Source organism: Panthera onca, chromosome B3, assembly GCF_046562875.1.
Source record: "Panthera onca isolate mPanOnc1 chromosome B3, mPanOnc1 haplotype 2, whole genome shotgun sequence".
NCBI classification, from domain to species: Eukaryota; Metazoa; Chordata; class Mammalia; order Carnivora; family Felidae; genus Panthera; species Panthera onca.
The window spans coordinates 63,023,660-63,037,358 of record NC_138344.1 but is presented as its reverse complement, the minus strand read 5'-3'; the positions used below and the strand labels follow the sequence as shown (position 1 = coordinate 63,037,358).

At 44.3% G+C, this 13,699-nt stretch overlaps 1 protein-coding gene across 1 annotated transcript in view; it reads right to left on the bottom strand.

The window, feature by feature from the left end:
- Positions 1-4,278: 4,278 nt before the first annotated feature.
- The window catches only part of GPR176 (G protein-coupled receptor 176), a 131,870-nt gene continuing 122,449 nt past the window's right edge, over positions 4,279-13,699 (bottom strand). Inside the window, exons 2-3 of the mRNA XM_060618979.3 lie at positions 13,395-13,647; positions 4,279-8,202 (exon numbers count right to left, since the gene is read on the bottom strand). Coding sequence (XP_060474962.1) covers positions 7,080-8,202; positions 13,395-13,647 — 1,376 coding nt within the window. The 3' untranslated portion in view covers positions 4,279-7,079. The remainder of the gene's footprint in view (positions 8,203-13,394; positions 13,648-13,699) is intronic.

Genomic DNA, 13,699 nt, shown 5'->3' with positions numbered 1-13,699 from the left:
ATACCTTTCTAGAAATGTATTCAAACCAAACTTTAAGGGTCTTAAGCGGCAATGTGGAAAAATTAGTTTTCTCAGGGTTAAGGTCTCAGAGATAAAAAAGAAATCAGTAACTAAGCACAGAGTGTTGTTCTTAGCAGCCAGGCTGACATCCTGGATTTCTTAGCATCTCACTTACTTCTAACACAATCCCTTTTCTTAGCTCATATCCAAAGGGACATTTCCATCTGAACATGCAAGGTGTTTATTACAGTAGGAACTACTCAACATTTTGGTGACTATCGGATTTCTCGTTTAAACTTCTTTCTTCTGTGATCATCCAAACTCCTTATTTAACAGAAGCTGGTCTATTTTCCCTTCATTTTGTCGTAACAAACTGGAATGTTCTAATTTGGCTGAAAATGTGTTTTGTGACTCGTACACTGACATAAAATCATTTTAGATCATGCATCCCTCCCTGGTTTCTCATCAGGTCTCTGCAGAGTTGACCGGGGCCTGGCCTTTTGACCTCCCTCCACCTGTGTCTTCACCTAGTAAAATAAGGGCTGGATAAAGGCTTCTAAGCATACTTTGAGCTCTGAGACTCTGTGATCACCCAATTAGAGCAGACTTGGCTCCGTCTGGAAATGACCTGCTCAGGTGTCCCAGCTTCAACTGCAATGATACGCTTACCGACATAAGAGACACCCGCTCAACAGGCTCGACAGCAATAGCTGCTTGTTTAGCAACATCTGGGCAATAGTAACAGCCATCTGTCTTGTCCTCTGCAACCTAGAAGCAAAGAATTAAACAAAGCAAAACAATAGCTATGCCCTATTTTTATAGCATGATGCAATAGAATGAACTGAAAATTGGTTTAGGTTTTAATGAGATTTGGACTTGCATCCCCCTCTACTGTTGCCTTCAGAAAGACAAGCCTCTGGAGGCACCTGGGTTGCTCAGTCAGTTGAGGTTCCGACTTCGGCTTTGGTCATGATCTCATGGTTCAGGAGTTGGAGCACTGCGTGGGGCTCTGTGCTGTCAGCTCAGAGCCTGGAGCCTGCTTCAGATTCTGTTTCTCCCTCTCTCTCTGCCCCTCCCCCACTCATGCGTGTGTGTGTGTGTGTGTGTGTGTGTGTGTGTGTGCGCGCGCGCGCGCGCGCGCTCTCTCTCTCTCTCCATCTCTCTCTCTCTCTCAAAAATAAACATTAAAGGCTCCTGGGTGGCTCAGTTGGTTGAGCCTCCAACTTCGGCTCAGGTCATGATCTCACAGTTTGTGAGTCCGAGCCCCGTGTGGGGCTCTGTGCTGACAGCTCAGAGCCTGGAGCCTGCTTCAGATTCTGTGTCTCCCTCTCTCTCTGCCCCTCCCTGGCTCATGCTCATTCTCTCCCTCTCTCTCCCTCTCTCTCTCCCTCAAAAATAAATAAACTTAAAAAAATAAGAAAGACAAGCCTCTTCACTTCCCCAGGTTTCAATTTACCAGGCTGTCTATTTACTAATGGGAAGGTAACTCCTGAACACTTTCCCTTACTTTATAGAAATAGAGAAATTAAAATGTTCTTGAGATTCTGTATCGAATGTTTCGCTGCAATTGTTAATAAAATGAGTATTCTTATTTCAAATAAAAGCAGCCTGGAGAATGCCATTTGTCTCCCATGTTTTACTACGGATGACTTGGTGTTTTTGTGAAAATTGCCAACTATTTTCTTGATATGAATCTAGAGATCGTTACCTTGGCCCCAATTGGAGGGCCATCTTGGAGGGCCATCTTGTATCCAGGTGGCACACTGGCAGGCATTCATATTCATTTGTCTCCTTTCACTGGTCACGTAGTCAGAGTCAAACCCTCCAGCAAACTAATTCTGGGCGAGTGAGTTTTTTTTTTTTAAGTTTTTTTTTTTTCCCAACGTTTTTTATTTATTTTTGGGACAGAGAGAGACAGAGCATGAACGGGGGAGGGGCAGAGAGAGAGGGAGACACAGAATCGGAAACAGGCTCCAGGCTCCGAGCCATCAGCCCAGAGCCTGACGCGGGGCTCGAACTCACGGACCGCGAGATCGTGACCTGGCTGAAGTCGGACGCTTAACCGACTGCGCCACCCAGGCGCCCCTGGGCGAGTGAGTTTTTTAGCCTTTCTCTAATCGTGTCTCGCGATCTCGACAGGGGCAGGACTAGGTGGTCACATGAGTCCCTTCCAACTCCTCCCATCCACTCCCTTGACACAGTGTCTGCAGTAAGGGGGATGTCCCAGTGCTGGGCAGTGGTTGCCCATCTGGAGTAAGTAGCAGATAAGAAAACGGAAAGCCTTAGTCAGGAAAGTATTTCTTCATCATCTCAACAGGCCGCCTACTGAATTATTTATATTTCAGCCTGAAAATGACGCTTAAAGGCACTGGTTTCCACTCCCCACATCTTGCTTATGGGTTAGGCATTTTTTAAAATCATGAGTCCTGGTCCAAGGTCTTAAAAAAATATATCAATCTCCTCGGCCCCAATTTTTTCATTTTAAATTATAACAAGGCTAAGATCCTCCATATTCTAAGTGCTAGGATTGTGTGAGGTAAATGGGCATTTCATGGAGAAAGAAACTTCCTGAATTTAGAGAAAAACCTTGCATAGAACCATCCACAGAACAAAATCACTAATGAAAACGCACGTTCTCAGAGAAACGTAATTTTCACTTTCCTTCAGCCCCTCTTCTTAGCACTTGTGCATTTACTGCCGTCTGTCTCTTGTGGGGGATTTTTCTCTCCCCTAAGCTGTCCAGAGGGCAGAAACCGTACCTTAAATACTTTATACTCTGCTATAATAACATTGCTAAATGCAGTAATATTTACTGTCATGAACGAATGAATCTTGTTAACATTTCATGTACTCGCAGAAGACAGTATCAAGTGTCCCTGCGGGAGCGTGGGCAACGGGTGAGAATGATTTGACGGCAGTGACTCTTAAATGAAACTAAGGGTGACCTCGGTGCAGAAATAACCAGGAGCACATGAGGCAGAAGACGATGTCTGTGATTACTCTCAGCCGAGTGATCTGAATCTTGGCATTCCATTAAGGGTTTCTTCACATGTACTCTGAACGGAATTACTCTACCATGAAACAGGGAAAAATCACGAAGCAGAAGGAAATTGGAGAACTAACATTGAGAAAAACAGCTGTCAGGCTTTAAAGGTTTTAATCCAGTCCCCAGTACAGTTTAATAATATGTGCCAAGTGGGTGTTCAAAAAATAACCGTAATAATGGAGGATGATAATGTGCATCAGTACTTTGGAGGGTGCAGTGGAAGAATTGGGCCTTAATGCCTTCAGTCCTGCTTTTAGCTCTGTCTCGAACTTGCTTTGTCTCCGAGGGCTAATGACGTGGCCATCTGTACCTCTAGTTTCCCCATCTGCAAAATAAAGATCATATCATTTCCTACCGAAAGTCTGTGGGCTGTGCTTTAATATCCTCCAGGGAAACATCATATATAAATACAAAGTAGGCATCGAGAAGCCAAATGCTACCAAAGGAATAAACTTTAAGGCAGAGGGTATTGTAAGTTAAAACTAATTGAGATTTTCTAAATAATATTCTAATGACTTAAAGTAGTTAATGCAAAGGTACTTACATTATGTTCACCTTAGATATTATTTTTTTCAATGTTTATTTGTTTTTGAGAGAGACAGAGCATGAGCAGGGGGAGGGGCAGAGAGAGAGGGAGACACGGAATCCAAAGCAGGATCCAGGCTCTGAGCTGTCAGCACCAGAGCCCGACACGGGGCTCGAACTCATGAACCGTGAGATCATGACCAGAGCCAAAGTCGGGCGCTTAACCGACTGAGCCACCCAGGCTCAGTGCTGACACCTTAGCCCCACTTTAGATATTTTCTTAAGTAGATGTAGACATCAATTATAAATAAGTAAACAAACTCCGGAATAGTTTAATTCATTAAACTTGATATTTTTGTATAAATCTAAAATATTAAGTGGGCTCTAAATTTCTGAAGCAAACTAGCATTACTTAAACTTGCTCTTAAAAAATAGCAATAATTGGGGCGCCTGGGTGGCTTGGTCGGTTAAGTGTCCGACTTCGGCTCAGGTCATGATCTCACGGTCCGTGGGTTCGAGCCCCGCGTCGGGCTCTGTGCTGACAGCTCAGAGCCTGGAGCCTGTTTCGGATTCTGTGTCTCCCTCTCTCTCTGCTCCTCCCCTGTTCATGCTCTGTCTCAAAAATAAAATAAACGTTAAAAAAAAAATTTTTTTTTTTTAAATAGCAATAATTCTTAAATGCACTGTAATAAATACACCCCCAAAAAAGAAAGAAGAAATAGTTCTCCTAGTTACTGAGGAAATATGGGCGCGGGGGGGAAATAGAATTGAGAACACCCTATAATTGCCTAGTGCCTAGAGCCGAACCAAAGGAATTATCTGAGCAAACTGACATTATTTGAGCATACCAGCCGAGAGCCATTGGCTACTCTGACTCTGAAAACCTAAATGTCCTATTTTTCTCAAATCCCTTTAATGATGCATATGGTTTCTTCTCTTTTCTTTTGTTTAGTCTGATGGTACGCTGCAAAATCCGGAAGTTTTTAAAAGTTGATTTGTATTTTTATCTAGATATGTAGAATGTTTTAAAATATAACAAAAAGGCTTAAAACAAACAAAGCAGTCCCAGAGACCAGGACCTGCCATAATTTTAGCTGTTGGACAGTCACACATCTCCGTTATTTCTAAATATGTGTATTCTACTCTCTTCTGCACTACCCATTTTGGACATAATTTGCCTCTTGTCAGGGTAAGTGAGGATTGCTGTCTCGTACAATCATCCCGTCTGCCTCTCCTCTACCTTCCCACTATCACTGTAATTTTGATTAACTCAACATTCATGGTTTACATTAATATGCCCACTTGAGAGTGAAAAGAAGAAACAAAAAAAAATAGCTCATTAAACTTTTTTTGAGTTCAGAAATGACTTTTCAGTTTTTTATTAAAATGTAATTCTTCAAAGACTATAGAAATATACCTGGCAATGACCTGCTAGAAGTCAACCATCTGCTTCAAACATACATAAGAAAGAACTACCCAATTGTGCCTCACCCGAATGCATTAGTTGTACATATATATTATCAGAACAACACCAAAGTGGCTACGTTTGACAATTCTTCCAAAGTAGACACAATTTTCTGACAGATTACGTTTCTCCTTGGTGGAAATTGTAACGATTGGGAAGGTTTTGAATGATAAGCTTGAAGGGCCACCATTAACTACCAGGGCACGAAGCTATAGATGGCATGCACAAAGGGCTGGGGGCAGGGGGCACACGGAGAGGATGTGGCAGTCCCCTGTTTGTGCTAAGAGCGCACGACACTGCAAGGAGACAAAACACAAAAAGGGAGGATTTCCCTCTTCCGAGTAAGGGACTTTGGGTTCATACTCTGGAATCACAAGACACCACACCACACCAGATATCACAAGAAACTCCCCACACATAGTCTGAGCTTCCTCTGAGGGCCAGGGGGCCCATGTGGTTAAAGGAGGGGTTCCGTGAGGACCACTGCCCTTGGAATCGGAAGGAAGGTTGCCAGTGAGAATGCCTACTTTCACTCAAGCTTGCTCAAGGCACTGGATGGTCCTCCCCACATACTATTAACAAGAACAAAATGTCCTAGAGAGAACAGTGGAGCTGGCACTTGATTTGCCCTCATTAAAAGTGGAGTGTCACCTGTGGTTGGAATTCAGCCTGGTGAATCTACCCCAAAACTGACTTGAATTGCTTATAAGAGCCCCCAGGAGGCTAACCTGTTGAGGACACTGTCCTCCTCCTTCTCTATGCCCTTGGACTCCTGCTAAAACTTTATTGGAAAAGAGGAAGTGAAGAGCTCACCTGGGCTAGGTGCTGCCTTGGCATTTAAAATGATTAAATCTTTCTCCCTGTCCCGTTCCTCTTTTGTGTCCACAACGGAGGGAGAACCATAGTTGTGCAAAGAGACTGAAAACGAGACTGGCCACACCTGGGTTCTGGAGTCCTCATCAGAAGGAAGCCATCTTTGTCAGACTTCTCTCCCTCTTTTGGGCAGAATCCCCTTTCCTAATCAAGTATTTTTAGCTTGATGTTTCCAGAGGATCCAGTTTACACTAACTCTGCATTTTTAAATTACCTCTGAATCCCAAAAGTTTGCACAAGATCATCTTTTTCAATGCACTTCACTTCTACTGATTGCGACATAGCCCCTTTCACACGAGATCAACATCGGAAGAGAGAAGACTACAGGGTACGGACGTTTCTGTCTTTCTTCTCTACCTCTTAGCTCCTCTCCCCTTGGTTGAAAAATGCAATTTAATGGGGAAAGACCTGGTAAAGTGCTTGTAATGTTTTCCAACCAACACTGCAGACATAATTTTCTGAGGTTTAAGTGATGTTAGAAGAATGTCAAGATAATCAAGAGAGTATCTCCTCGCTCACCCCTTGGCACAGCGGTTGCCATATCTGTCGGATGGGGGTGGGACAGCCATTCCTTGTCTACAGCCCAGTGAAAGAGACGAAGGGTTTCAGGAGAAACTGAGTCATAAGATCAGGCCTTCTAGAGAAAAGGTGTCAGGTGTCAAATGCCAAGTCCCTATCTCCCCTGAAGATACAGATCAATATTAAACATTTTTAATACTTGTCATAGTTGAGTGAATCAAATGGGCATTTTCTTTGTGGCCACACCCCTCCATAATTATCTTGGGCTTCCCATAGAGGGCCCCTACTCCCTTTGAGCTCACGGATGTTCTTCTCTCCCTATATTTCTGCTGGGTCCTCAGAAAATGCACATGGAGGGCCCATTCCAAGCAAGGCCCTTTCCACACCATCCAGCTTTTGTCTCCACAGAGAGGAACACCAACTTTATACCAAGGACACACATCACTGAGATAAATATATATACTCCCTCAATAAAGAGGACAATTGATTTTGTATAGGTTTCCCTCTCATTCCAAAAGCATTTGGCCCACACAGGAAGAGTCAACCCGTAGTTGGCTGCAAGGAGATCACACAAATCGCAGGGCCGGCCAGAGTGAAGGGAGGGCAGGGGTGCGGGAGCTCCCTGCTGCTTCCAGGGATTTACAATCCTTACTAGGAATCCACCTTCGGGAAAATGCTCACTTTATTGTTTCTGCTCATCTTCCGCTCCACCCTGCCTACCTTGGGCATCTTTGTCTGAATAAGCTCCTCTGGGGTGTTACCCAAGGGGGGAAGCAGCCGCTTCTTGCTGTTTCGGGTCTCCGAGAGCCACTGGGGAGGCAACTCGAAAGGCCCAAAGCCAAATTGCAGAGAATACTTGTCGGGCAATGTTTCAGGTTCCGCGGGGGCCGCTGGCGCCACCTGGGATAGAGAGTCCGCCGCGCCCAGGAGCGGCCTAGGAGGCGCAAACTGGGGCTCCCCCTCTCCCTCCAGGCAGGTGCTAAGTATCTCCTTGGCCTGGAGGTCGGCTGAGCCAGTGTACTTGGCTTCACTCTCTTCCTCGTCCTCCGTGGGCTTAAAGATCTGCTGCTGCCCAATGTGGAACATCTCCAGGAGCTGGCTGCCCGAACGCAGGCTGGGCTCCAGGCTGGCGTCAGCCACCCCACCCGCTGCGCCCACCACATTACGGCGACTGTACCGGTGATGCAGCTGTATCAACGTGCCTACCAAGCACTTGCGGACGGATTTGTTCACAGTAAGAAAGAGCACAGGGTTCGCCAGCAGAGAGACTTTGGGCAGCCAAATGGCAGTGAGCAGCAAGAAGACAGACGTGTCGGGGACGTTGAGCACAGTCTGGTAGACAACCAGGGTGGCGTAGGGCACACTGCATAAGATGAAGACCATCACCATGGAGAGCAGGGTGGCGTGCAGCTCTGCCTCCCGCTGGGAGGCATAGGGGATAGAGATGGTGTTCTGCGGGGTCCGGAGAGCTGCGATGATGACCTTCTTCTTCTGGCTAGCGCTCAGGGCCCGTCGGATCAGTATCAAGAAGAGGAAGACCACAGCCACAGGCACGATGACGGTGGTGATGTTATAGATCAGCACGTAGACCAGGTGGCCCAACGAGTTGCTCCAGACTTCAGTGCAGGTGGACATGGCATAGATGTCGGCCACGTTGGTCACTGCGAACACAGGAATGCTGGCCACCACGGCATGGGCCCAGATGTACATCACCAGTTCGCGGGACTTGGCGTCAGATATCTTTCTCTCCAGCGGATAAAGAACTGAGTAGTACCTGCAAAATGCGCAAGCAAAATTCATTTCACGGGAGAAGATACTGTTTACATTCGGGGAATCTACACCACCAAAAGTAGGCGAGAGGGGGAAAAATGAGTCAAGTTCTTTTATCCTGCCTAAGATACACAGGACCACTGGAGGAATTAGGAAGTCAGACCTTGGGGCACCTGGGTGACTCAGTTGGTTAAGCCTCCTGCTTCGGCTCGGGTCATGATCTCACGGTTCGTGAGTTCAAGTAACGCATCGGGCTCCCTGCTCTCAGCCTGGAGCCTGCATTGGATCCTCTGTCCCCCTCTCTCTCTGCCCCTCCCCTGCTCACACTCTCTCTCTCAAAAATAAATTTAGAAACATTTTTTTTTTAAGTTAAAAAAAAAAAAGGTTGGGGCGCCTGGGTGGCTCAGTCAGTTGAGCGTCCGACTTCAGCTCAGGTCATGATCCTGGGGTTCGTGGGTTCGAGCCCCATGTCAGGTTCTGTGCCTACAGCTCAGAGCCTGGAGCCTGCTTTGGATTCTGTGTCCTCTCTCTCTTTGTTTCTCCTTTGCTCACATTCTCTCTCTCTCTCCCAAAAATAAATAGAGATTAAAAAAACATTAAAAAAAAAAAAAAAAAGGAAGTTAGACCTTAAGTTTTGAGGACTTTCCCACATAATAGAAGTACACTAGGCCAAAAAAAGTACCTTTTCAAAAAATGAGCAGAGAAGAGCCCTGTCATATAGGACTGTCAAGACTATAAGGGAAACAAGTAAATCATTTCATTTCATAGCTAGTTATAAATATTGCCACTAGCATTAGATCCCAAAGAGTGCCTTCAATATAAAGGATGTCTCCCCTCTACGTAAAGACATCTATTTTTTCAATTTAACGGTAAAGGGTAACTTGTAAAAAAATTTTACAAGGGCTAGAAGAGCGTAAGTGCAATTTTCAAAGCCACTAAGAGAAAGAAATTTGTGTACAGACATATCCAAAGCAGCCTTGGGCCACAGTGCACGCATGGATATCATTAGCATTTACAAGGCGCCCAGGGCAGATGAGCCCCATGTGAAGGACGGACTCTGACAAGGTCCTTGCACAAAATCAATTCAACTGACAAAAATTATTCCTGCTCAATAGCCATTGTTCCCATGATAATCACTCAGTGACCCTAAGAACAATTACGTCTAAAATGCCTGCACGATTAGATTTTTGTTAAAATCAGATCAGCCCTTTCTTCCTTCAAGCTTTAACGTGATCAGAACTGCAAAAGCACTTTGTTTCAATATCACCAACGATTTAGGGAAACTGAGTAATTCTTCAGACCCTAAGAACCATATCTGTCATGAAAGGGCTGCTACCAGTCATCAGACCTATGGTCAGCATAGGTCTCTGTGGTCAGCCAAAGCTGGAGTCGACCTTCCGCCTCTATTAACATTCATCACTTATGGGGTCAGATAAGCATGCGTGCCTCCCTGCCACAAGGATCTCTGAGCACCACCTATATGCCAGGTACTGCACCAGGCACTGGGTTACAAAGATGAAAAGACACACAGGAACATCCCTAAACTCCATGCGGAAAAAAGGCATGCAGATGAGCAATTATGACAGGAGATGATGGCTCTTCTAGAGGTGTGCACAAAGGAGGTACCAGAAAAGGAGCACCTGGGAAAATGTCAACAGAAGGTGGCACCGTGGTGGAGTCTGGCAGGGGACAGGCTGGGGGGAGAATGTTCCAGGCTGAGAGAGATACGATGTAAGCACATGACCATGGATGATCAGGAATGGATGGAATGTGGTGAAATGTGTTCTAGATCTCTTTCTGGGAGGGAAAGAAAGAGAAAGTGCATAACAAAGAGTTATGCATGCCCTCAATGTCTTTCTCTGAGTACGCATACATTTCTAATCACAACTCATCAGTCCACTGTAAAGGTGTTGTGCCCACACATGAACACATTCCCATTTAGCAACTGACAGGTAACAAGACCAGGCTCCCACTGTGTATTGGAAAAGCACACGGGCTCGCTATAAATCATTTTGTTAATGTTTACATCACTAGAAGATGATGTAGGAAGTGGCCTCCCAACTAACTTGCTGACTCAGGGCCATGACGCAAATATCTGAGAAAGAAGTGAGAGAAAGGATTGTCTTCCCTTCATCTTCATGCACGCCCTACTTACACTTGACAGTAACCTGTTTCTCTGTATAATAAAATAGGATTTTTTTTACCAGTCTTTTTTTTCCCTACTAAAACGACTTATGTACTTTTTTTTTTTAAATCATAGCAAAAATACAATAGATTTTTGGCTGAAAAGAGAATAAGCATTCCTTATTGTTTACATATTTTCTTGTCTAACACTGAGGGCCCAGAACCAACCCTCGGGGATTACTGCATAGCTTCCAGGCACGATGGCAACATGTTCAGAATCCGGTGTTCATGCTCTTACTGCATCCTATTGTAAAAATCTTCCAGGGCTCATAGCAGCATGATGCACAATAGCCAGAAAGTGGAAACAACCCAGATGCCTGTCAACTAGTAAATGGGTGAACAAAACATGGCATATCCATGCAAGGGAATATTTATTCAACAATAAAAAAAAAAAAAAGAATGGAGCAAAATTTTAAGAGTAGATTCTGAGAGTTCTCCTCGCAAGGAAAAACACCACATTTTTTTCTTTTCTTTTTTGGGGGGTCGGGGAGTTTCTGTACAAGACAATGGATGTTAACTAAACTTACTCTGGCAATCATTTCACAATATAAGTAAACCCAGTCATTCTGCTGTACACCTTGAACTTCTACATTGCTATACATCAATTATATCTCAACAGAACTAGGGATAAAAGGGACGAAGCTGTAAAGCTACTGCATGAATGAACCCTGAAAACATTAAGCTGAGTGAAGGAAGCTCGACACAAAACAAGTCGAATGACTCCACAATAAGATATGTCCACAAAAGCAACAAATAGAGACGGAAGGTAGGTCAGTGGTTGCCTTGGTCCATAGGTGGGAAAGGGAAGTGACTGTAAGCGAGCAGGAGGTTTCTTTTTAGGGTCATGGAAATGTTCTAAATGTCAGTTGCGGTGATGGCTGCACCTCTCTGTAAAAATACGAAGATTCATCAACTTGTACACTTAAAATGGGTGAATTTTATGACATGTAAATAGTATCTCCACAAAATGGTTGAAGAACACTTTCAAGAAAGAAAAGCCCACCTCGCGGACGGAAGATGGAAGACCTCACCAAGCAGGTGGCAGAAGGAGCGTGGGAAGGACCCCTGCTGTGAACATGGAATAATTAAAACACAAAATGCATTAGGCCATCCACCCGGCTGTAAGTGGACTTTTCACTCCAACCTTACCCTGCTAGATTCCAGGGCTGTGCGATGGCACTTTCCAGATATTCAGAGACATCTTGCTGAGCATGGCAGAGACACGCACGGCAAAATGGCATGACATGGGGCACGTTCAGCTTGCCGAAGGGATTGAGTGACGCACATAATCTTTTTTGAATGAGAATTAGTTGCCAACGTTTAAAAATAGTAAAACTCAGGGCACCTGGCGGATTCAGTTGGTAAAGCATGCCACTCTTGACCTCAGGGTCATGAGTTCAGGCCCGACGTTGGGTGTAGAGGTCATTTAAAAAATAAAATCTTAAAAAAAATAAAAATGGTAAAACTCCAGATTTCTGATTTCTCTTCTAAGAAAATAGAAAGTCCTGCCTACGGAGGCTAGATACCCACAAAGTAACAATTAGCTGCATCTGCTGGGTCACTGACCCCTATGAACAGGAATGCAGACACAAAACACCCTGGCCTGTGACATTTGGCTTTGTCACCTGCTTCTGCTGACCCTGTAGATGGTGAAATTCTAGTGATAAACTCCCAAAGAGCTAGAGTGGCTCCTAGCAAGATCTGACGGTAAAATAATTGCAGACAATATATCTAAGGAAAGCTGTGCCAATCAAAAGGGAAACCTCAAGACAAACAAATATTGGTGCAGCCTTTCCAAGCACAGGCCATAAATAATTCACTTAATTTTCTTACTACTGAGGAACCTTAGGCTCAGAAAGGTTAAGCCACTTTGCCCAAAGCAACCCAGCAAAAAAGCAGTGTGCATAGGACTTAAAGCTAACTTAAGGCTCCAGAGCCCTCTCTCTTACCCGCAAAGTCAATGACTCCTCTTAGTACACTGGGGACTTTGTGTGACTCTGTGTCCTTCCACGCAGATGACCCTGGGCAGTTGATTCAATCAGAAGTCCAGGTCTGAGGCTGAAGTGACTCCACAGATTGGTTCTGTAATCCATGCCCTCATAGATCATTAAGGAATTAAGTGTGTTTTGAACGGACGAGTTTAAAAATTCCAAATTCATCCAAAATGTAGTTAAATTTACCAATGGGGATAAAGCCAGAGAGCCAACACTTCCCCTCAGGAACTTTTCCTCTCTGTAAATCTTGAAATCGAAAGTACTCATGGATGCAAAATGCCTTCCAGCTCTCGTCTGCTTGTTTAGTTCTATTCTCTAAAATGTATTATTATCTGAAATGGTCTTCACTAAGTGCTATCAACAAAAAGAGAAGGCAGGAAGCTGTTGATTACTGAAATCTTCACACTTGACCCTGATGAATTTGATCAAATTATGTATGATGGCAGTAGCTAAAATATGATTCATTTCCAAATGAACACCCTTATAAAGAGGATGGGAAGAGACAACAACCACCACCACAGTATAAAGGCTTGGAAATAAATCCTCCGGAAGAATTCTGCCATTGTCTTGCCAACTCCAACTGGTTATATAGTCATTTGTTAAATAACCACTGAACTGTTCCCTTTTTCTTCCAGAAACACTTTCATCCTACATCAAAAAGCACTAACTGCAGAGTTATCAATCAGATGCGCAATCTACTACAAATTGCAACGCCAATGCCACCAATTCCAACCAAGCTGAAGCAACATCATGATCCAGTCTGCCCCAGCAACTTCATGATGTATCCCCCACAAATGCCACATCTTCTCTAAAGGTCTTATTTTCTGTAGCTGCCGTGAAATCAACATGACTTTTGTGAGTCATCTGTTTCAAACGTTCATTCTCTTTCACTTGACCCCAAGCAGACTACAAAGCAAAGTGTGGAACACCGACTATTTGCCATTTTGCTTTGTGATGCTAATATTTCCATGCACTTGAAACAAAAAAAAAATGTGAACCCCTGGCTACCTGATCTTACCTGTCCAAGGCAATGGCAGGGAAGCTGAGGATAGTCACGGAGCAGAAGACTTTGTGCAAAAATTTGACGACCTTGCAGAAGAGCATGGTGTAGATCCACCAGCAACAGTGAGGACTAGTGCTAAGGATGATGTCAAAAGGCACACACACCAGGCTGGCACAAATCCCAGAGCAGGCCAGGTTTTTAATGAACCTGTTGGTGACAGATTTGAACACGGTTGTGCGGCAAGTTGACCATAACACCATGAAGTTTCCTGGCCAGATATGCAAAAAAAAAAAAAAAAAAAAAAAAAAAGTTTTTTAAAT